Source organism: Thunnus albacares, chromosome 21 (assembly GCF_914725855.1).
Source record: "Thunnus albacares chromosome 21, fThuAlb1.1, whole genome shotgun sequence".
Classification (NCBI taxonomy): domain Eukaryota; kingdom Metazoa; phylum Chordata; class Actinopteri; order Scombriformes; family Scombridae; genus Thunnus; species Thunnus albacares.
The window spans coordinates 19,358,883-19,384,226 of NC_058126.1; the positions used below are offsets into that span (position 1 = coordinate 19,358,883).

Genomic DNA, 25,344 nt, shown 5'->3' on the forward strand with positions numbered 1-25,344 from the left:
TTTTAATAAAGGTCTTACTCACTATTTCAAGTACATTTTCAAGGCAACATACAGCAATGTTCAGAAGCAAAAACATGCTAGCCAGCCACTTTCTGAACTTTTTGTATTGCACACACTACAAAACCATGCAGGAAAAAGCCTAAACATGCCACAACAGGAAAACTGCATTAGTAGATCAACAGTCAGCCTTGAGCAACACTGACTGAAAAACACTTCTGCATTAGGATATTTACTTGATAAGACCACAAACTACAGTCTGAATCAACAACACTTTTTAAGCTTCACATTGGTAGCACTTATAGCATTTATTGCAAAAACTGAGATTTCCACAACAGCATTAACACATTCAACTCATCTAAGTTTAAAGCAATAAGATACAGTATGTTCATATGAAAAAATATTTTATATTTTATAGTTTTCAAATCAGTTAACCTTTTAACATTTACTGCTCTAAACACAAAATGTTTGGTATGTTCATTCTCCAGTGAACAGAAAGAGGCATGTTGTATATCACAGGCAGCAGCAATAGCAGCAGATTGTTATGAAATGCACAGAATAAGATAGGCTTGAATTGCCATGGTGAATAAACAAATAGAAGAAAGTACAGCACCTACAGAAACTCAACCTTAATTAACAGGAAATACAAAGAAAAGACATCACAGTACAGGACACACTGTTCTGTTGCAGTGTGATCTCAGCAGTGTAGGAGAGGATTACCACTTTTAATAAAGATTGATTGAATATGTGCTGCCAATGCTAAGCGCTTGACTGCTTTATGTCTTTCTATTTGTCCCTTTCTCCTACAATTTCCCTGTCTGGGTATCTTAATATACAGCTGTCTCTCTAGTCTCCTGCCATTCTGTCTTGTTCTGACCCTGAGTGTCTGTTTGCCAAATTGTCTATCAATGTCAGTCTTTCCATCCTTGATCGTACGATGCCCATCTGTCAGTCAGTCTCTTGGGCTGAATTTCTCCAATTGCAGTATCAAGCCTCCAACAGTATCTGTGCCTTTTACAGCACTGCCCAACCCTTAAGAGCTGCTGAATTGACAGTAATTATACCTCAGCTTCACTTTTCCTCCAGAATATATCCCTGCCTTTGCATGAATGGACACAAATTGGGCTGCTAGTGTCTTGCAAGAAAAGCATGAATTTCTATAGGTGTTCATCATGGTTGACTTTTTCATGGATAGCTTTGTATAAATGTTGCTTAAGTGGACATTTTCCAAGGGCGATGTAGTGCCACCGGCCCATACGAAGAGCAGATACTGTTATTCGGCACTAGAAACTTTTAAAAGGATGTTAAAGTGGCAATCTTGACAATCTCCTTTCGTTCTCTTTGGCAGCACCATACGGCATTAGCGGTAATTGCAGGTGTGTTCTTGGACCTCACTCGACCTCACTCCCAGTGATCTAAACAGTGTTGCTGTGTGACATTGCGCTAGCATAAGTGAATTAAAGAGTGAGTCTGCTGCGTTAGGTCCGCCTGCCCTCTCTGGCAGATCAACCAATGGGTGATGGAAAACACATCACTAACTGCCCCACTTTTTATTTGAATTAATGGCGGGAAAGTCGCCACTGACCCCCCGGTTCGTAATAATCATAATACTGCAAATGCAAGAGCTTTCATCAGTAGGCCATAGGCTCAATTACCATTGTGTTACCTAATTCGGCGATAGATAGTGACTTGACAGACATTTATTTACATGAAAATCTTCGAAATTATAATTTTAACACATAAAACACTAGTAATGCTGGAAACCAGGGCCTGATGAAAAGGGAGAGGAGCAACCTTTTCACAAGCAACAGAAACTGAGAAAGCCTACGGGAGTTCTGAGAACCCAAACGATTTGATTGATTCCTGTATCCACAAGAGGGCAGCACTTGGTTTGTGCATGTTATGAAAGTAACTTTACGCCACAGAGAAGCCTAATCATGTGTGAATGCATGAAATCTCAAGAGGATAAAAGTTCTCCACCCTCATTTTTAATAAATGCAATATCAAGTAAGCATTTACAGATTTAATCAGTTTTTAATAACCTGCAGCAGTGGGGTGAATTTTATAGTTAAACAACACCTTTAAATATTATGAAACTAATTATGTATGTTAAGTGGATGAGAGGAATAAAATACAGTATATCTACTGCTGTGAAAAGAACAGGTGAAAGAGGAAATTTCAAAAGTGCTAAACCTGAGAAACTAGGGCTCTACAATATTATAGTTTGGTTTGGTTGAATGCTCATTTCTGTGGTGTTTTTGTACTGCAGGGTAGAAACTTCCCATATCCCCCCCTCACACCCTCACCCATGGGACTTTACACCACCACTGCCACATCACGTTCTTGGCTCTCAAAAATAGAATGTAAATTTTCGTACCATGCTGTATCTCAATATGACCATGAAACCTGAAACAGAATAGTGCTCGGAATTAACACGTATGCTGTGTACATCCACACATCAGCATACAGGTCCAGAGAGCTGTGTGAGAGCTGCTTCCTCTCAATCTGCTCAGAACACAACAACAACACACGCGACAGCTGAGAAATGTCATAGACAGCTAGAAGTGAACATGGTGATTTACAAAGACATAGCCAATTATTCCGTGCAGAGGTCAACCTGGTTGGTCAACTTTAGGGTGGAGCTGACAAATAAAGTATTGTGTCTCCTGTTTGAAGATTTTTATCTTACTAACAAGTCAGAAATCTTCCAAGAGTGGGGATTTAACAATCACTTGCCTGCTAAGTAAGTTTTAAATTCCCACATTTAGTCAGCATGAGTGAGAATGCAGAATATTCAACTTCTGTGGTGTACTTATTTTTAACGTTGTCTCTGATCTGAAGCAGTGCTGCCATCACTTGTCAGTAGACCAACGGGTCAATATAGCAAAGTTAATTCTAGTATGCAATATTTTTCAGTGGGCCCACATTGTATCGTAGGAGTAGTTATTCTTTCTCTTTCTCTTTGATGTTTCAAAATTAGAATAGCTGTAAATGAAAAACCAAACAGTGGATGTAAGTGTAACAGTGAAAACTGGTTTCATTTTTAAAATTTTTAGTAGCAATGTCTGCCCATTGGTTGATCCACCACTTTGGTCCCCTTTGCCATGAAATTTGGCATTGACGCATGTTCCCCTCAGGATGAATTGTAATCATTTTGGTGATAGCCTCTCTTTTTATCTGACACCATCATCAGGTCAAAATTTCCATGTGTCCAATACTTTGGTTTATGACCAAATACCTGCAAAACTAATGATATCCCCCAACCCATCAGCTTCAGCTGTACTTTGTATTTGTGAATTAGCAAATGTGAGCATGCAAAAATGCAACACCAAGATGGTGAGCATGGTTAACATTATACCTGCTAGACTTCAGCATGGTAGCACTGTCATTGCGAGCATCTAAGCATGCTGACGTTAGCATTTAACTCAAAGCAGTGCTGCATCACAGAGCAGCAGGTGTCCATACACTTTCTACCGGGTATCTTGTACTTTAATCGTGTTCGGCTGTCTGTCCACCAAGTAAATTAGCCTCAACTTTTGGATTAGAAAATCTTGTTGCCACTCAACTTACAGCAGAGTCAGAAGTGAGAGCTAGAGATGTCCTGTGTGAAAACAGGAAGGAATCACTAACAAATCAACTCTTCAAGGACGGCACCATCACTTCCTGATTCCTAATTCCTTATTCTTACGCCCATGGGTTAGGAGAAACATATGACAAGTTAACAACTGGAGTTAAAGACAAAATAGAACTTAAGATGTAGCCAGCTGGACAACAAAAGTGAGAGAGACAGAGAGACACATATATAAAGTGTGAGGAGAAGGTTCTTGGTTACTTAAAGTAGCCGTGTTGCAAAATGTTAATGTGTTGAAAGTAAAACATTCAAGGACTTCTCCATTACTCACTTAGAGCATGATGCAGTGACATGGTTTGTACTGTCCATCAGGTTTTCAATCATCTTCTTGATTTCCCAAGTTATGTAATGTAACATCTGCACTAGGATCATTGTAACCCTCCATATAGCAAAGTGTGTATATGTGTGTTTTGTATTTGCTGTTGCAGTGACAGGCCGAAAAATCAGGCAGGAAGGGTGTGTATGTTGAGTGGTTTCCTCTCTAGAAGACTGAATGATCAGAACGAGCCGAGGGTGTGAAGGGTGTGTTCTCATTAGGTTTTTGTGGTGGCACTTGTGCTACCAGGCTTAGCTGAGAGTACATCAAGATTACTGTTGTGAGCATTGTGAAGAAGAGAAAAAAAAGACTCTGCTGTGCTGGTTGAGCTGTGAAAGCCTGCATTTGCCTTCCTGTGGCCCGGGCTTGAGAACCTCTTTCTGATTGCAGCTTGTCCATGTGACTTGGTTTCCGTTGACTGCTTGCTTCCGTGAATAGTATAGAAAAGGCATCAGTGCTTCAGTCAGAACAGAGGAAGGCAGCTGAACTTCGCACATGAGAACGCATTTAACAGCGAGTCAACCAGCGATATGGTCAGGGGATCAACCGTCAGTGGCTTGGGAAATCCACACCTAACCACCAGTGTAAGTAAATGCACTGTGCACTCACCTATTACTGCACTATGCACTGCTGCTCAGACTACTAAAAGAAGCAATTTGCATGCTTTATCTAAAATAAGAACGTTGAACATATTTTATCATGAATGGTCTTTGGTGTATTTGAGCAAGTTACCTTATTGATCAGATACGTTTGTGCACACTTTGAATCGTGCTTGTGCTAAAACCTACTCTATACTCTATGCATAAATTAATGGCATTTAGTTTTTGCAAAGAATGTTCTTGCATGTAAATCTAGTTAATTTGGATTTTTCCAAATGTGACTTAAAATGCATGCTGAATCATTATTTACGACAACATTGCTTCGTATTGCATGCATTAGTAATGTGCCTTTGAGCTACTGTATGTGTAGCTTACAGTTAAACATTTAAAGTTTGAAAAACCAACCGGCGTCTCTCAACGTCAAGAAACATAAAGTGAAACAGAAATTTACATTAGTAGTCATAATGTTATATGACCATATCACATATTTTGTCATTATGCTGATGAATAGAACCCTCAAATGTACATTGTGCAATCAGTATTCAACGTACTGTACAGTAAATGTAGTTAAATTTATGCCATTCTTACTTGTATGTCTTTATGGTTGTGTCGCATCTAGTAACACTCAAAAGGGCAGAAAAAATGGTACAGTAGAGTGCAGAGAAAATGAAGAATTGTTCATATGACAGGAAAAATAACTGAGGGTTATTAATGACAACCTCTCAAACTGACTTATTTCCATTAAAATGCAAAGATTGACAGTGTGAGTGCGTGCAAGCCAAAAAGGAACACAAGGCCTCCACATACAGCATGTGTCACTCGGTGGTTTGAGTTGAAATTTGGGAAATTTGACCAAATTGTCCAGCTGCTGTTCTCAGGATAAAACATGATATTATACACTCAACATTTAGAGCAGGTTGAGACTGGATCCAAGTCAGAGTAAAAGTAAAACATCGATCAGATTATTTCTTTCCGCTTTCACCTTTACTGTACTGCTTTCATTGTACAAGGTAACCTGCAATTACAAGAGAAAATAATTGCAGATTATAATGTACGGATTACATTTTGACGCTGTGAAAGACCATTTCACCATTTACCATTCTCACATGTTTGACAAGGGATATTTTTATCTTAATATTTAAAGTTAGGATACCAGAACTGAAATAATTTGCTTAAGACTGCAGAAAGTTTTTAGTTATGACCAAACAATAAACATTTAAGTAGAGTTCTTGAGGTGGGAATAGAGGGCTGAATGTGTCTGCCCGTCTGCTTCTCCTGGTTCTTTCTGCTCATTTGATAATTCTTTTTTGGTGAAGAAATTAATTTCCCCAAGTTTTCATGCACGGAGCACATATTTGCATTTTAAGACCTCATGCTCATTACAAAAATTTCATGAGACCAGACTGGTCATCACATGCAAATCACAGTAACTATGGCTTTACACTGACGGAGAGCGAGGCTAAAGGCATGGGCTGAATAAGTCAGATGATCTATTGCCAAAATAATACTGTAATATTTGTCAAAGATTTGCAAGTATAGAAATAAATAAGTCATCATACAAAGTCTCATCCCTTTTTATTTTCTTCTGAACAGTGAGGATGCCAGTCCACGGAATCACTCCAATCCTGTTTTGCTTATTACACATGTGGAGAATCCTCTCAAGTCATCCACAACACAACTTGTGCCCGATGGTAAACTGTCTCTCTTTTACTTAGCTCCATAAAAGTCCTTCTTGAAATGAACTGAGTAAGTTCACAGGAACGTAGGTGGATATATAGTATGTATGTTATATGCTTTGATGGCAAAAATGTTTTTTTTGTGTGTGTGGTTTTATGAATGTTTTATAAATATTGCACTTAGAGTGTTAATCCAGTCTTGGGAAATGAAGTGTCTGTGTATAATATGTGTAATCAGAATTGCAATTAGCTTTTCCTCTCTTTTTTGCCATCATTTAAACATTGGTGCTTTATTCAGTCCATATCAGATGTGTTATAAACATAACCAGGTGACTCATACAAAATTCATGGTGATTCAGTTCATGTTAGTATTCGGCAGACAATTACAAGAACATGGAATTTTGTGCGCTCTGATATTTCCCACTTTGCCTAATCAGCAAGACAAAGTGATAAAAATATCAGGAAATACGTAAGTACGTAGTCTGTCAAACAATTAGTCAACAAATGTCAAACAATTAGTCATTTTCACACTAATAGGAAACACACGCGCATAAAAGGTTTATCTTTTTAGTTACGTCTTCAGTTCATCAGGAGGACCCAGAGCTACCCAGACCAAACTTAATAACATTTTAAACAGTTGACTTCATGGACTCATGGACTGTAGTGGAAGAAACCCGTATTACTTACTTTTGTAACTTACTCACTTTCTCATAGGTTTATGTGTGTTAATGCTGAATGCTTATTATTAATTAATTAGCATTAATATAAACCTAGTTACAACTTCTAAACCATTTATTAAGTATGTCTCAGTGGAAAATGGTATAAAATCAACTAACAAAAAATGAGAAATGAGAAATAAAAAACTATGTATGTAAAATAAAAAAAAAATAAAATTGATGCTCAAGCAATAAAAGCCAATTATGTAACTTTTTTTATGTGATCTAAGAGCAGCAGAATATTGTAAATGATAAATGTCAAAGAAAAAAAAGGCTTGCTAGATTTAGAAAAATAAGCTTGATACAATCTTTGCCAAAAGGAAGCTAACGGATGTGAACCCAAAACGGAGTAATTGCCCATGTGATTTTGTTTCTAAACCTGCCAAAGTAATAAGTCAACAAGCTAGAGAAGCTTTGTGAAAATACATTGACACAAGAAATAGTTATAGTGGACTTGTCTAAAAGCTAATGCTGAACTAGCATTCAGGAGAACCTAAACCCTAACCCAAACATTTCTCTCCAAACAATCTTGGGAAGACAACAATCTCCAACACACAAATGCAAGAACTTAAAAAAGTACTCTCCCCTTCTTTTACAGATACAAAGAACAGCTCTGTGCAACAATTGCAAACTCTCATCTGTACCTGCAGGACTGCCAGACAACATAGAGGAGCTTCAGCTCAACTACAATCACATTCAAACACTACAGGACAATTCTCTTTTCCAATACCCCTTATTAAGTACCCTGAGCCTAGCCTGTAACAGCATTGAGAAAATAGAATCAAACACTTTTAAAGACTCAAAATTATTAGAAAGCCTAAATTTAGCAAATAACAATCTTCATATTGGCTACCAAGAAACTAGCCATGCGTTAAAGAAGCTACCAGGGCTTAGATCTTTAGATCTCTCTGAAAATAAGCTTGATGACGAAATGGCTGCCACTCTCCTCCAAAATCTAACATCCCTGGAGTACCTCAATCTCTCTGGAAATCTCTTGCGGAGGCTGGATGAGACCTCATTCAGTGATCTCTACCAGCTCAAAGAACTCGACCTGCAGAGAAACATCCTGTTTGAGCTTGATGGTGCCTTCAACAGCAATCCCAAGCTCCAGCGGCTCAACTTGGCCTTCAACGATCTGCCTTGCCTTACTGATTTCCACATGACACAGCTGGTGGTCCTCAATGCCAGTCACAACTTCATTGAGTGGTTCATTTCTAGACAAGACCTCAATGACACTTTCCAGCTAGAGACGCTTGATCTGTCAGATAACAAACTACTCTTCTTCCCTTTCTTGCCCAGCCAGAGTCAATTGCGGAACCTTTACCTATCCCACAACAGCGTGAATTTTTATGAACACCTGGCCACATCCCCAAACTCGACCTCAACTGTTGAGTTCTACAACCTGAAGAGGTATATGAGAAACGTAACGGCTCAGTTATGGAATGACAGTCTTCACGGTGACATCTCCTCTCTAGAGATTTTAGACCTAAGTGTAAACCAGTTGCAGTATTTCCCTCAAGGATTCATCCACAGAATGCCTACCCTGTCCAGACTTCGAATGTACATGAACTGTCTGGAAACCTTGAATCTAACTTCAGAGCATTTCTCTGGCAGCTTGTATGAGTTGGATGTCAGCAACAACAGGCTGAACCAGATTGTAGCAGATGAAGGTACACTGACCACTCTTGGCAATCTGTCTTACCTTAACCTTAGCCTGAATGATCTTGACCGGTTATCCTCGGGATTATTTTCCTCATTGCCAAGCCTCAGATCAGTGGATCTCAGTTATAACAATATTGACATTTGCCTCCCTGAGGAAGCTGAGACTGGTACAGACGATATCTCAGCCTGTGTGGATTGGACAAATGTTGTATCCCTAAGGCAGCTTTACCTTAAGGGATGTAACCTTGAAAGGGTTCCACTGTCTGCGTTTGCTGGGTTGTTGCTAACACACTTGGAACTGTCCGATAACCCTGGACTCATTGTCCAACAATCAAGACAAAGTCTTAGCAGAACGTTACAGCATTTAGGTTTAGGAAACACACAAATACAAGACTTTGACTTCTCTGATTTCCAAAGTTTGAAGTCTTTAAACATTTCGGGGAACTCTCTTGCCCAGCTTCCCCCTTCACTCCTAAATCTCGATCTAAAACTGCTCGATTTGAGGGACAACGAACTGTCCACTATTCCCTCAGGCCAGGCTAATACATTAGCCCCAAAACTTCAGACTGTTTTCCTCACAGGAAATCTGTTCAACTGCTGCCAAACAGAATGGTTCAGGACATTTCAAACAACAAAGACTATCAATATGGTTGGACAGTCAGACATTGAATGTGAGGATCTCTTCCAAACACACAGAGTGGAGAATTCCCAGTCATTTATGTGTTACGATAAAGGCGAAGAATCTATATTCTGGTACATTCTCCTTTTTGTGCCTATCTGTCTTTCTTTTGTGGGCATTTCAATCATTTTTCTCCTCACCTTCAAACCCGAAATGTTACAAAAATCAATCAAAAAGAAATGTTTGAAGCCTACATCTTACTGATACTTTATAAACCTTACACAAAACAACACAGTAGACCATATTTTGTATAGTATATTATTGAGATATGTAACAGAATGTATGTTTGAAATAAAGGAACAATTCTGCAAGAATTATTAACAATTTTTTCTCATAGCTATACTTTGTACATTAAAGTGTGGTTCAAAATCAGACCATATTCCTGGTACTCTGATGTAAAAATGTGGCTGAGTTCTTGTGGGACTAGTGTGTGTGAGTGTGCATGGGGGTATACGTGTGTGTGACTGTGTGTGGGGGGTGTATGTGTGTGTGTTTGTGTGTGAACATATGCAGAAGTAGTGTGATGCAAGCTGTTGCTATAAGCAGCAGAGGAAACATGAAATTTCCTGTTTTGCTGAGATGTGCAGCAACTGCCCAGTTCTGTATCTCAAAGAGGAGGGGTTTGAGGTTTCCTTCCCATCACTGAGATACAGATGTAACATCGACATGACATGAAATTCCACTGTCACTACTCATGATGAGCAGTTTTGGATACATATATCAATACTCGCTCATCTGCAATTCGCAGAAAAGCAGTGACAGGCCACTATGTTTAAGCAAGTTTGAACAGATATCATCATATCCTCAAATAAGGAACAGCATCAGCATTGCGCAGCACATAAACATTACAATGTACTTTCTACCTGTGTGTGTACGTGGATTGCACAGCACATACGCATAACAATGTACTTTCTACCCGTGTCTGTATGTGTATTCAGGGGTGGGAAGGTTGGCAGATCAGTGTGTAGCTGTGCAGAGTGCTGGAGGCTTAACCAGAAAGTAACCAAAATACCGCTGTGGTGATGCTCAGGGTCATGGTGGTTGGAACATAAAAAGAGAAACCGGAGAGAAGCCTCGTCAAAACCTTGAAACACCATCATGTTTACATATCTTCCACATTATATAGTGGCTGCTAAGATAGTAAAAGTGTAAAGACGTTGGTGAGATTTTTACTGCTCAACTGCAGGGCAGGGAGGATTAGTGGTAAGCCATCAAATGGATAAAAATCAAAAGAAATACAGAAATTCAGTTGACTAAGGGCAAGAGTGGAGTAGAGATAAAAGAACAAACTTGTGTCTTGAAGGTCTCTAGTTAAAATATCTTAAACTACCATTAAGTTATTTTTAAATAGTGTGAACAATAACTCATTCTGCACACTTGGATCCATTTTGATTAGCTACTTGAAAGTCTTCTGTGAAGCAAAACTATTGGTATATATTGTGTTTCGGGGTGAAAATTGAGGTTTTTGGCTTTAATCGGGAAATAAGCTGAAGATGATATAAAATAAAGATGCCTAGGTAACTTAATAGAAGCAAGAACAGAGTCTGGAGTGATAAAGTGAAGCTACTGGCCTGATAAAACAGATTAAGAACCCTATCACATTAGGAAAGAATTGGGTAAGACTTGCAGCTAACAGATCATCATTTGCGTAAGACTCTTTGACACTGGTCAAAGATTGTTGACCAAGAGAATTTTATTTGACTACTCAGCTGTATTAGGTCAGGCGTTAAGACAGCTATATAAAATAGGTTAGAGGGCATTCATACAACATGGCTGCCAAACCTTGACAGCTTTGTAGCTAACTGAACATGGTGTGTAAATGTACTCAATTTGATTGCTCAAGCATATTCGGAGGTGGTCAGGGACACATGTGACCCCAAACACATTATACACATTATGACCACCAAGTCAAATTTGTGGTGTGCTTTAAGTGAAGCACAAATAAACTCCCAAACAGACAATTATTCAGTTGATCTGTCTTTTCAAAACAGTTCAGATGCAGTTATGGAGTCCGTACATGTGGCGAGTTACCAAATATACACCGCAGTCCTCTCTGCAAACTTGTGTGGAGTGAAACACTGTGATTTTTTCTTTCAAGTAGTGGTCACAGTTTCTCACTGATAAATGCACATGTGAGGGGAAGTGAAATTCAAACTGAAGTGGTCAAACGAGAGTCATTTGATTTGCATTCTGATAGCAGGTGTATACTGTGGTACATCTCAACTGAACGTAGATACAACGTAGATATATGTGGATGTATAATGGCAGAAGTGGTCCGGGTCACATGTTCGAAATTTCAGAATGTAAATGTGTCCCTGATCTCACTGAACAGGTGCCAAGACAACATATTATTTTGTTAATTTTAGTAACAGCTTTCTGAGACAAAGTCAGTGTATTCTGGTGCTCAGTTGATGGATGATTTGCAGTCATTCTCTGGATGTGCACAATTGGGTGTTTTGGGACAAATTATACAGGGAAATAATGCACAACAAGATGAAGAGCATATAGCCACGCTACCGACTCTGATTTACTCAGAGAGTCTTTGAGCTAAATGCTAACGTCAGTGTGCTAACATGCTCAAAATGACAGTGGTAACTGCTAATGTTTAGCAGGCAATGTTCACCTTTCTAGTTTAGCATGCTAACATTTCTTACTAAGCATTAAAAAACAAGGTGCAGATAAAGGTGATGGGAATGTTATTAGCTTTGCAAATATTTGGTCATAAAATTTTAACCTGATGATGGCATTACATGAAATCTAACAGGGTCATCGAAATGATTACAATTCATCCAAATTTCATGGCAATTCATTCATATGTTGCTGAGACATTTCACTCAAAACCACAAATGTGAACCTCACGATGGCACTTGAGGAAATGTCAGACCACCAACCAAAACTGCCATCCAGCAGTTAGAGCTACACCACTAGTGTGACTAAAATAATACACAGCTTTACAAGCAACTAAATGTCTGACAAATAGTGATAATTTTGGGTAATACTATCTATTAAGCAAATCCAGAACGAAACAACATTTTCAGCAGACATATCAGATAAGCGGCAGATGCGTCATTTTCATTTCATCTTCTCACGTTTTTTTTTTCTACCTGATCTCTTTCCTGCTCTGACTTCTTTGATGTCAAAAAAAAGCCCCAACTAAATTTGTCTTCGTTTTGAAACCCTTGTTTTTGTACCCAAACAAACTCATTTTGCTCTCAGACTTTCTAGATAGCTGTCAAAAGCGATGTGGAACTGCCTCACTAAACTGCTTGATTATCATGTATTATTGTGTGGATCATAGTGACACCAAAGCCTTATTCAAGAGAGTTGAATATACAACGCAAAGGGTGAATTTAGCTCTATTCACAATTTCCGGTGCATCAGGGAAACTTTGAGGGGGCCTAAAAGTATTTTCTGTTTTCTGTGCAACATATGAAAGAAAACAAGGACCGATGAAAGAGGAAGTATTTTTTTTCTCAGGCATGCTATCTCATCTAATGTGTGAATTTGTGGAGGCTTAGTATATCTAACTGGGTGGGGTTATTTTAAGACAAAAAGATGTGAAAGATTGCAAAAAGTGTCAGGTTTTTGGAACGCAGAATACTGCATAACACAAAATTAAGCTGACTGCTGTGGCGTTTATGAGAATGTTCGCCTCAGATGTTTGATTTCTCAGTCAACTCTGTGGTTTGCTTTAGTTTGTTGTCTATCTCAAAAATCTTACAGCTGACGTAAAGGTTTTTATTTCCTCAGTTGGGTTTTTAGGCTCCACATTTTTACAACACACTCATAAAAACTTCTGCTAAATGATAACTCCACTAAGGTCAAAGGTTAATGTCTTGACGGTGTGTTGATAGGCACGTGCTGGAAAATGAAATATTGTCCCATGTAAGTCGACACATAAGCTCCTACTTAGGAAGTCAACAAGCAGTTTGCAAAACCCCACTTCCTCTTAACCCTTCCTGCCGGCCAACTGGCAATGACAAAGGCCTTTGCACTGGACAGATTGTTTAGCAAACCAGGCAGCACTCGACATCAGTTGTTAATTTTGTGGCTGCTTCAAGACTGCGGAAAGCGACTGAATGAATTTAATGAGTGCAAAATGTGTTTTAAGAGGCCAGAGAGGTGCCCTTATGACACTTTAGAAAGGTCAAGCGAGGCCATTATTAGTCCCGCATGCCTTGGCTTGCCCTACAATGAAATCTTCAAATGAAAACGGTCTTTCAAACTGGGTCAGTGTTCTGAGTGATTTTCTGGGGATTTGTATGTTTCTGGTCCACAGCTGTTAACACTGCAACATGAAGCTCCAGTGGGAGTTGTGGAAAGCACTGGGGAATGTGTCAGGAGAGAGTCCAAAATAACAAAGAGGAGAGGATCTACTCTTTGCCTTTGCTGACAAGACTTCCTCTTTGGACTTGTAAACAGACTTCAGTACAAAATTTCAATTTTCAGCCCTGAAAGCTGTGGTTCAGAAACATCGGCTGACAACTACTGAATTGCTTCATCAGTGTTAAAATGATACAATAGTTTTTGAACTGACACGTCATCAGTCCTAAACATTTTTTGGTAGTGCTACAGTAAAAATATGAATATCTGACATATGAGTGCGTTAAAGAGAATGAACAAGGGGAGAAGGTTGTGGATATTGTTCTGTAAAAATACCAAAGGTGATTTGTTTTCTGGAAAATGTTTTGTATTTATGAACACTGTTTGGTTGTGCAATATTCTGTATATTAATCTTTTGTCCTTTGTCTATTGTGTATTTTCTGTATTTCTTTAACTGTCACATTGCACACATAAAAAAGGAAAGTAAAAATTAAATAAACTGTCAAATTACAGTCAAAACATTTCTCCACAACCACGCCTCACAGTAAACAGACAAATTGTTGCCTGTTCTGCCACCTACTGGTTCCACCAGTTAACAATAAAAATGAAGCTGAATGTAAGGGACACATTTTCTTCATGAAAAGCCATGTGCAAGGAAATAAAGAAATAAGATGAAATCAAACAACAGATAAGTGAAATTTTCTTATTTTAATGCATCATATTGTATATTTATTTTACAGTTGTATGCTATCTTATCAGTTACACAAAACAAAAAGCAGCTGTGTAATAATATACTTTAATCTCCCAGAATGTAATGAGACTTTGTTTTTATTTCTATGTGGAGTTGAAATTTAGCTTTAGGGGAAACTGATGAGACATATTAGTTATGTCAAAAAAGTAAAGTTTTCTTTTTACTACGCTTATCTTCAAAGTAAACACCAGTCGACCAAAACCAGTGAAAATAAACATCTTGTGAGCAAATGATGTATTTATGAAGAATACACACAGTAATAACTTAATCTGATAATAGCTGTCTTCTGGTTGACAACTTACTAAGGAATGTGGAAATGCTGGTTTCCAATTGTCAATAACTTAAATAGATATATTAGGATTCAATACTAAGGGAGGAGGAGACTGAGTCGATGGTCTCAATACTGTTGGTGTAGATACAAGAAAGGCAAATGGTTTTAGAAAGGCCGCTTCACTGTGATAGGCACTTAATATGATGTCTGGCATTTGAATTTAATAACTGCTTGGCTATCAGCAGATTACAACTCATCGATCAAATGTACTGGAACAATGAGTTTTACGCACTGTCCAGTAAAGGCTCCGTGTGAATAAAGCTGAAACACATTACATACTGTTAAAAAAAAAAACAACACTATTTATATTTAGGATAACCATAACTGCACTGTAAGATTATCAATTATAAAATAAGACTTGAAATAGTCTGCATCACTCTCCACTTCAAACTGAAGTGCTTTTTTTGCAATAACAAAATGTATATCGCTACTTGGAAAAAATTTGAATTAGCAGTGAGGGAAGAAGAAAAAAAAATCCTCACATAAAAGCCAAGGTCACCATCTGAGATATATAGTGTAAACAAAACCAAATTTGCAAAAAAAAAAAAAAAAAAAAAAAAAAAAGTTACAGTTTGGGAGATGTTCTGGCACGTATTGTAGATTGCATGGCATCAAACACAAAAGGCATGGAAGCAAGTTTTTTTAAGAAATGTACTGCAGTTGCATACAAACACATCAGGGAATGGGTCCATTTCCTTTCCCTTCACTCAATTTTATTCATTCCAGCTTGAATGATCGAAAGAAGAATCTCTGCTAAAACTGAGACTTTTTCTTTTCATACAAATAAAACTTACTGTCAAATGACTGAATGGAAGAGAAAGTGAGGCCTGTCCCTGCAACACAATATAAATATGAGATCACAGCTGGTTACAGAGGGCTGGAGGGGCGTTTGTGGGTCTCAGTTAAGTAGCTCCAGGTAGGTGATTGGCACTCTGCCCTTCTGGTTGCCTCTCTCACCCATCAGCCAGTCTGAATCCATGCCGGGGACACTGCTGACTGTGATCACCTGGAAAAGATAGCAATGCAGTGTTTTACCTTCTTCCGTTTGTTTGTCAAGGCAGAGAACTGATATAGAAAATCACAGACACCAAATTTATGAAATGCTTGGTTATCATCAACAGCACCAAACCAGTCAGAAGTATTATGACGCACACAGTTGGCTCTCCATGTGCAAGGGCTGAATGTGAGTAATTTGAATGAATGAGATAATGCTGGATCATTGTTGGTCAACCACAGGATTGTAACGGACATCTCTTTGCTTCTCAGGAGAGGGAGCGCTTTGACGGATAATGTGGTTAAAACAAATAAGAGTAATTGAATTTCAGTTTTCCTAATTGAGTAAAACGTTGATTCTTATTTCAAAATAAAAACCTGAATAAACGGCAAAATAAAACAACACAGAAAATGTAGTTTATCTCCACGATAAGCTATAAACAGACCAAGAACTGTTTCAGACTCACCTCATCAGCCAGCAGGGAAAGCTCGCTGCTGCTGGCGGCATCATAGTCGTAAAGGACTCGGGCTTTGCGGCTGCCGCTGGAGCTACGCAGTTCATTGAAGCCGCCCGACGCGGCCGAGCTGCCGCGGCCAGACGGATTAGGCAGGGAGGCCGACACGGGTATGGTGGGGACCGAGATGCTGGCCCCGCCCGACACTGACGACTGGTTGTTATTGGAGAATGACGAGGGGAAACTGGAAGGAGAGGAGACTGAATGAGCGCTGGAAACTGTAGAACGCTGCGCAGAGTTGAGTGGTACTTGGATATTAAGATGTAATGAGTCAATTCAGTTTCAGCCATGATACATCATTTAACCAGTCTCATTTTTTTCTCTCTCTCACTGTAACTATTTGATTGAAGCTGAACTTGATGTGAACTCATCCTTTGTTTCAGTTGTCAGAATGAATCATTTTCCTCTTTCCACTGAAAGGTCAAAACTTGACATGACCGCACCTGTGCTCGCACTGTTTTGATTTTATCTAACAAGAGGATGACAAGAGTATTCGTCACCAATGCCTTTTGTTCACAGGAAATGTGTCATGGGAACAGCAGGTCTTTAATATCTAGGTAATGGTAGTTGAACGGAGCTATTCGTGACACAAGGGGTGTAAGGTGACGGTGGTCTTTCACCTGCCGAGCTGCTTTTGGAGATCCACCATGTACTGGTAACACTGTGCGTAGTATGTAGTCTGGGCCTCCACGAAGTCATTCAAGCAGCGTAGGTGGTGTGCCTGGTAATACGAGTGAAGAGATGAGAGAGATACATTTTATTGAACTTCCTACATGTTTCACTTGAAATTCCACAAATGCAGAATTCAACAGAAACAACTTTATGCTTTGAGGTTAGATTTGTAAAACACATCATACAAACAACATCTTACTATACTAAAACCTTTGATATCTCAATTTTTTTTTTAAGACATCACAATCATAGTGGTTTGTGCAAACATTTCTATTTGTTTAATGTCTTCTGCAGCTCTGGAGGAGCTTTGTTAAGTCTGAGAAAGTAAGACAGAGACATCTACAGGTCATCAGGGTGATCTTGGCTAAGCAACAAACACGGAGTCTTGAAGACATGGAGCTTGACCCATTCTACGGACTCAAAGTCACAATATCTCTTTTATTTTTAACCATTTCTTATAAAATGTGTCTATTGTGAGTCCCCCAATTATGGACTGCGATATTAAATAGCTGGAGTTCATTATTAAATAAAAATGTCACTAAAACATTAGATGTTTCTTGATTTATGACTCACTGAAAACACAACATCTTTGCCAAAAACATCAACGATAATTTCCCCTTAGTGTTATTCATTTAATGGCTGAGATTAAAGCAGGAGACAGAGCGGGGAGGATGTTGGACCTGGGCGGTGAACTCGGAAGGTGTGTTTGTGTGAGCTGGGCTACGTACGTGGGTGCTGCTGACGCCCTCTAGCAGCAGTCGGGTGATCTCTGCCTGCCGGTCAAACTCACTCTGGGTCATCCTCAGCTCCTGCTCTGCCTGAGAATGAGGACACAAAACATGATTTTTATGGAAAAACTTCACCGTAGACATGCATCTGGTTTGGAGAAGTGGTCATATAGAATGATGATGATCTAAGCAATCACAGTAGAGTTCAACTTTATGGTATATGTGAGTATTCAGTGATTTACAGACCGCAGGATTAACAGTGCACTTGGTTTAAAGACAATCGTGACAATCGTTTTGTACAGGCCAGTATGTGTTGCTACTTCTGATATGATACATTAGGTAATTATTATCAGTATATGAATTGAATTTTTGTATCCCATGGTCCTAAGCTTGTTGCAATTTAGAGAAAACATTAAATATTTGCAGTCTGGCATGAAAATGATCCATTTAAACTGAATATCAACATACACCATTAGTTAGTCCAAGTCTCTATCTGTGGATATGACATAATAGAGGCCAGAGGCATTTAAAAAAAAAAAAAAAAAAACAAAGACAAAAATAACAGACTTACTGTAAGAATTTGTAAGAAAAAACAGGGGAAAGGACACAACAACTGAGCATGAAGTTTCTGTCCCGAGGGAAATGTTTCCTTTTCCTCATATTGAGCCAAAGGATTCAATATGAGACCTGCTGGAACAATGGTTTGTTGAGACTTGATAAAAAGTCCAATAAACATATGGTGTGGGGCCGAGACTGACAAGGACAATGGCCTTAGTGTCCTGCACTCTCTACGGCTTCCAGCCAGAGGGAGAGAGAGAGGTGTGGAGGAAGGGGAGAGTGCTGGATGTGTTTGGGTTCTTGTACGTCTTGTCTACCAGGATTCAAAGTTTTCCATGAGGTACGACGGTATGTGTCATGGAGGAGATTGGGAAAAGACATAGACAGCAGCTGTTGACACTTCTACCAGGGGGGTTGGTGTGGGTGTGTGTGTGTGTGTGTGTTCAATTCAAAGATGGCTCCAACATTCCACTCACCTCTGTCACTTCCTCTGCTCACATCTGCTGCTTTGCGTTTTGAAAACAGTGACACAGTGGTTAGAGCTACAGCTGCTACACCGTCACAGCCAACACAACACATCTTAACACTGTGAGTGTGTGTGTGTGTGTGCGCGCGAGAGAAAGATAGCAGCGTATTTTTGACAAAACCACACTCTGTACAGGGTGGCAGGACCGTGGCAGTGCACCGCATAAATATCTGTCACCCTCTTGCTTTCACATTACCGAGCCACCTCAGACTCCTTGTAATCTGGTGAACAGTGGCTTCCTTTCAAGGAGAAGAATGGGCGCTGATGCAACACCATAGATCACAGATTAAAAGAAAGCTGGTGCTGGTGTTAACCAACAGAAACTGCCATTCACACCTCATATGTTTAGGTGATACTCCTCTTTAATAAGAGAACAAGTTTACTCCGGAATACTTTCACAGGACGCACCTTGTTTGTAGAGACTAAACACGCCATTAGACTGTTAATGACCACTGTACGCCAGGGGGGATATTATAATAGTTGTTTAAAGAGGGATGGAAATTAGGCTCACTGGATCTCAAGCAGTAGGTTTATTTTTCTGCACTTTGTAAAAATTTGTGCTCAAAAACACCACTCGTTTACTGTAGATGCTCTAAAATCTGACACAAAACAGCTTTGCTGGTATAAACCCCAGTTTTTTAAAGTCCGTCCCTGACTCTGACTCACATCCAACTCTTTAGTAGTTGTAGAATATCTGCAGCCTAGTCGAGTAGTTGTATAATCTATTTTCTTACTGGCACACCCTTTATGTTCCACTCTTGCAGACAGGGAGGTTATGCTTTTCCGAAAGGATGTCGTCTTCCACTGAGCCAAGTCTTGGCTCGGTTGATAAATACTGAGGTCATTAGAGATATCATCTTCAGACATTGTTAACTGAGAGGCAGTCTCGAACTGGAGAGTCAGGACAGAGTATCTGCGGCTTTTAACAGACAGGCTTTTAAAGACCATTTAAATTCTTTAAAAATTAAATATCAGATCTGCTTTTCAACTAGACGCGTGATTAAAAACCGGTAGGTCAGCAAAACTCTTTATATTCCAACACCTCTACAACCTCAGACACTGAATAAATAAAATGCTGCAACTGTATTTGAAGATGTTTAAAGACCCCGAGCACTTAGTTCTGATGTTTCAGCAGAAGTATGATGGCTCTTTATACTCCGCCTGATCATCATGCTCTATTGGGTCAATTTGGTAATGCTTGACATACCATGTGGCACGGGGAGAAATGCATCTCCCTGAAACATTACATCTGGAATAGGACATTGCTAGTTTCCAAATTTGGTACAATAAGCAATTTGTCTTACTCGAGTCTAAACGATCTGCACGAAGGACAAAGACACAAAAATGAGAGAAAATCAAGAAAATGAGGACATGACGGCAAGAAAACGACTGTCCAGAAAAAGGAGAAGTCTAAACTTCCCATAGTTTCTCATGTGACTGTACGCAAGTCACAAGAAATAGAATGGTCAGCTTCATGTTGTGTAACAGTGTGTCAGTCATGACTTGTGTGACTTCAGACACAGGGACAAGAGGACACGCCCAGATAGCTTGTCTTCTACTGAGAGGAATTAGGCACATGATTTTAGAGAACTGAAATTTGTTCACTGATCGACATTAAAATACCATACCAACACCAAACATACAGTTGCAAATAATGATGTATTCACTATATGTGTGTGTGTGTGTGTGTGTGTGTGTGTGTGTGTGTGTGTGTGTGTATGTGTGTGTGTGTGTGTGTGAACTTACTGCAGCTCTTGCGTCAGCCATCCTGGCTTTCTTTAGCCTGGTTTTGGCAGCATCCAGATCCAAGCGCTTGACCTGCAGTAGCTTCCGTTCTTTCTGGACACAAATTACAATAAAACCATCAAACACATACAGCTCCATATACTGTCACAATTTACCTGCAGATGAGAAAAGTGATTAAAAGTTTCTGCCATTATTTACCTTATTGAAGATGTAGAGTGATCGATAATGTTGGGATTCTTTAGTAAAACTGCCTGTTCAATGTGCAGGATGTTTGGAGGAATCTGATGAATGGTCTAATTTTAAAAGGTTACATCAACATCCAGCTGTGTCAAACTGGCCGAATCCTACAAAACAGGGTTCTCTGAATTATCTGAGGTGCCTTTTCAGTTGAGATGCCAAAAACAGACCCTGAGTCATGTGCACCTCATCACCTAACCGCCGCACTGCTGATGTTTTTTCTTCTTCCGCTCCTCCCTGCAAGACTCATCTGCTAACAGAAAAGCTTCTGAATGCCCACACCTTCATATAGGCCTATTTTTACACACTGATTAGTTAGTGGTTGCTAATGTCACGCTGACTAAAAGGCTACTGCTGTAGCTGCTTAAAGATAAAAGCCTTATTATTGACAGCCACTGGAAAGCTAAATTAGGAAGTGTTTTGTTTGAATGAAGTAAAACTTGACTGTAACATCAACTGGGGGTCAGTAAGACTTTTATTCCAGATCAGAAGAAAAAACAGTGATGATGATAATGGCCTCAACCTGGTAGGTGTCATATTGCTGTGGTTAAACCCTTTCATAGTCCTGTTTGGTACTGTTTCTCTATTTTCTTCAAGTAGAGGGCAGACCTGAACCTAGTTGTGGACCTAAGAAGCCTCCTTTACTGTCATACCGTTTCTGAACCGAGCTTCCTTTCATTTCTGACCCTTCTTTGATTTCTGAAACTGCTTCTATAGATTTGACCATTTAAAGTTCATGTTTTTTTAGACTAATTTCTAAACTTTTAACTCTAAATTTCTAAACATGTTGATATTAAACAGAGTTCAACGTGATATTTGATTATCGTGGTTGCAAAATGATCAAGACTATACTGGTCTACACTCTACAGCCATTAGTGTTGTGAATTAGTTTCAGATAAAAGTTAAAAGTCCAGTGAAAAATGAAATAGATTCAAGACTAGGGATGGCTATCGTTAGGATTTTATTGATACTGCTGTTATTGATACTCCTTATCAGTTCAGTTCTCCATCAATACTCCTGTCGGTTCTTTTTCATCACTCAAGAATTGCTTTTAAATATTTCATTTTTAAAAAGAATAAATTCAGCAACAGTAATGTTTACGACAGCAAAGTCACTGTATAAACTCAATAATATCTCACTGGAGACAAATCTTAAGTATCAGTAACATAAAATAATATTCCTGACATGAAAATACTGAGTGAAGTTTAGAAAGAAGGAAGAACACAGACATCAGTCAGTATCAGTCCTTCTTCCTGTCCTCTGTCCTCCTCCCTCTGCTGCTGATGTCATTCACTGCCTGAAGGTCCCGCTGGCAGTTTACAAGAATTTGCCAGATTTTAAGATATGTGGCAAACTGAGCTCAACAATTAGGCTACATACAGACGGCTCTCGTTCTGGCTTGTTCATAACAATTTACTGTTAGCCTAACTAGCGAGCTGAGGCGGTGAATAAGAGACTGCGGACAAAGCAGATGAATATATTGCTTTTCTACATGTTTATGCTTGTTGAACGGGTACTTAAAGTACTTATTAGCTTTTTACTCATAAAGGTTTTATTGCACTTACAGTAAAAAGCATAGTTGCTACCAAATCAAATAAAACGTTGTCTTTCACTTTACCTGCTTCACTGTGCACACCTCTCTGCTCTGTTGTCTGCTCTGTGTGTGTGTGTGTGTGTGTGTGTGTGTGTGTGTGTGTGTGTGTGTGTGTGTGTGTGTGTGTGTGTGTGTGTGTGGAGGAGCTGAGCCCCGCCCTCTGTCAAACCCCAACACAAAGAGCAGAGGGGAGGACAGAGAGGAGAGGCTGCAGCGCGACCTTAAGTTACACCAAAATGTAAAAATACCCTGGGTTCTTAAAATGTTAGAGCTGGTTCCAATTCAGAACCAGGTTTTGGGGGGCATCCCTCTATTCAGGACTAATAGTCAGGAGTCCAACTCACCAGGATGGTTTTGAAGTCACCCTCTAGAAAGTTCCTGAAAGGTGTCAGGAAGTTGATGGCAGAACTATGAATGAACTCCCGCTCTGCTCCACCAATCTGCTTCTCTGTCTCTCCACACTTTATCAGAGCATTTCCTGTAATGGTCAGCAGCACAAACACAACGTCACTCCCAACACAACACTGACTGTACAATTGACAGACTGTACAATTTGGCAACTCGACCCTAAATACTTCTTGGCAATACAGACAGGCCTATGGATTAGTACAAAGTGCTGTTGTTCAGAAGTAGCAAGAGGAGGGCTCGGTCTGTCACTCACCATAGGCAGTTCCAGGACCAAATTCATTTCCTGACTCGATCATGGACTGGCCCAACAGCTCATGGTTGTTCATTCGCGTAGGGGCTTTTTTCTCCAGCTTCTCGTACACAAATTCTTCTAGCCGGACATCTGCAGATTGCAAGAAAACTCAATTACAAAGTCATAAGACTACAGTGAGGAAGCCAAATGCAGGCAGTGACCTGAGGACAGTTAGTCCACGTCAGCTCCAAACAGCCTGGCTCAAGCCTGGCCTGGCAACTCAAATTAGCAGCTTTCATAATGTGAGTCAACAAACAAACAAAAAAAAAACCTCTCCCACAACAAAACAAAACCAACTTTGCTGTTAAATCTGATTGGATTTATTCTATATTATCACGTGGACCGACGTTGACGCAGTCAGCACATCTGAGGTATGTATGTGAAGATGGAAAAAGTAGAACGAATCCACTTTACCATATCCAAGACTGTTACACAAGACTGTAAGCAGCAGATGGCCTGTCTGTGTTTGTTGTGCCTGTGCCGCTGTTGTGCTACAGCATTATGGCAACATGGTGTGAGCAAAGAAAGGATGCACAGCTGAGCTTACAGACTTGACAGGCGCCCTACATACAGTACTGATGTATCCCAAACATCAGCTCAGAGATGCTTATCATTTTTTCATGTGACCTTCCTTTCTAGCAAATATGCACGTCTGCAACGGAGCTTGAGACCTTCCCTGAGCAATTGTAGCTCAATTATTATGGAACAGTCTATCTTATAGTATCTATCTTATACAGAAACATGACTCAACAGAATACCCACTTTTAAAATTGATTTGATTAATATTACAGGAAGACTTCATTTTCAAAAACTGGGTTGCTATTTAATCAAGTAGTAAGTACTATTATGTCCTAAGTAAAGAAATCTATCAATTTACTGGTAGTAAAGTGAGTGGTATTAATATGATGGATAAATGGAGTTTGTGTTTGAATAGAAAGGTCTAGAACTGTCCTATGTTTCCCTGAAGGGAAGACAAAAAAAGAGTCTGTCAGTCCAGTCAAATTCAACAAACAGTGAAAAAAAAAAAAAGAAAAAAAGTGTGGTCTCACTTGGGTTGGGCTGTAATAAGACCTCTGTCTGCTTCATGATCCTTTCTGTCCATTGCTTGGTGTTCTCAGCTCTGACCAAAAGATTCTCCAAATGGGCATCCAACTCTGTCTTTTCAGCCTGGCCAAGCTTCTCCTCTGTGAACTGAGAAAGAAAATATGCATTTGTAGTGTGCACACAACTTATTGCCAAGAAAGGGATACACTAGAGTGAGAAATTTAGCGGGGCTGCGGTGCCATGAAAGGCATCTTTGCTGGAAGGTGCCTTTCCATCTTATAAATGAACGTTATCTGCCCAGCTATTGATGATAGCTCTGATGGATTCTGAGGCCTGCTTTGATGCTTCTGTTGAACTAGTGTTGGCTATACTAAGAGACTGAGGTGTCGCTGCTTCATAACACCCTGTGGTGTAATGGCTGTTAATTAAGCTACAGAATATTTTCTCTTAAATGATAACTGGCTACTTAGCAACACAATAACAGCCAAGAGTGGCCGCTTAGCAAGCGAGCTAACGCTACCTGAGTGGCTAAGCTATCAGCTAATGTTAGCAACAACTTCCACGAACAAGACGGTTAAACTTACTTGTACGGCGCGGCTCAGGAAAGTACCAGCGTCTGCGGCTAACCGCTTCACATTAAAATCCATGACACCACCTGGATAATAAACTCTTAATACTACAGCTGGCTCGAATCACAGTCAAACTGCCATCCCTGTAGAAAATGTCATTGAAGCAACTTTTTTTGTCGGAGTTCCCACCCAGCTGTTGATCTTGACAAAGATGGTACACCGACAAGAGAGTTCACTTCTCCGCCCGCAACAGACAACACATTACGACGCACGCCAACGTTAAATTGAAAAGTTGACAATACAGGTTGAATGTCAAATGTTTTTTTTAAATCAACAATGGATTAAAATTAAACAGCAACTACACAACACAAGGTTTAGTTAGATTACTGTTCGTTTCGGTCGACTGGGCTGAAAACGGCTGGTGATTTCACACTAAGCTAGTACAACGGAAACTAAGGCTTTTAACTCCTCATAATGCATGGCAAACTATACAATTCAATGTTGTATGGTAAGGTAGAATTAAGTCGATTTCCTCATAATAGAAAAACACTGTCCTTAATCTTTTGGCCCTGGTTTATCACGTTAACCCCTAGGCGCTCTTCTCTGCCGAGCGAGGATGGTATTAGTGGAGATAACTCTCTTGCTTCGCAATGTTCCACTTTGCTGTCACTAATCTTTTGTTGCGTTCATATCATGCGGAAATGTTGCGATCACATTACGAGGCGAGCGTTTCAGCCAAGAAGGAAAAAACAGAATAAGTGGGATAATAAAAATGCTCTGT

General features: G+C 39.6%; 2 protein-coding genes across 2 annotated transcripts; one reads left to right on the forward strand and one right to left on the reverse strand.

Annotated features, from left to right (window-relative positions):
- The first annotated feature begins 4,217 nt into the window (after positions 1-4,217).
- nrros (negative regulator of reactive oxygen species) lies at positions 4,218-9,593 on the forward strand. The gene is made up of 3 exons (XM_044340349.1): positions 4,218-4,528; positions 6,137-6,234; positions 7,534-9,593. The coding sequence occupies exons 2-3, from the start codon at positions 6,142-6,144 to the stop codon at positions 9,478-9,480; spliced, it is 2,040 nt and encodes a 679-aa protein (XP_044196284.1). The 5' UTR covers positions 4,218-4,528; positions 6,137-6,141; the 3' UTR covers positions 9,481-9,593.
- Positions 9,594-14,379: 4,786 nt separating this feature from the next.
- sh3glb1a (SH3-domain GRB2-like endophilin B1a) lies at positions 14,380-24,799 on the reverse strand. Its single transcript, XM_044339907.1, has 9 exons — positions 24,579-24,799; positions 24,000-24,141; positions 22,912-23,040; positions 22,595-22,728; positions 20,420-20,512; positions 17,590-17,679; positions 16,810-16,910; positions 16,142-16,373; positions 14,380-15,687 (listed from the first exon to the last, which is right to left on the reverse strand). The coding sequence occupies exons 1-9, from the start codon at positions 24,639-24,641 to the stop codon at positions 15,580-15,582; spliced, it is 1,092 nt and encodes a 363-aa protein (XP_044195842.1). The 5' UTR covers positions 24,642-24,799; the 3' UTR covers positions 14,380-15,579.
- Between the last annotated feature and the right edge of the window lie 545 nt (positions 24,800-25,344).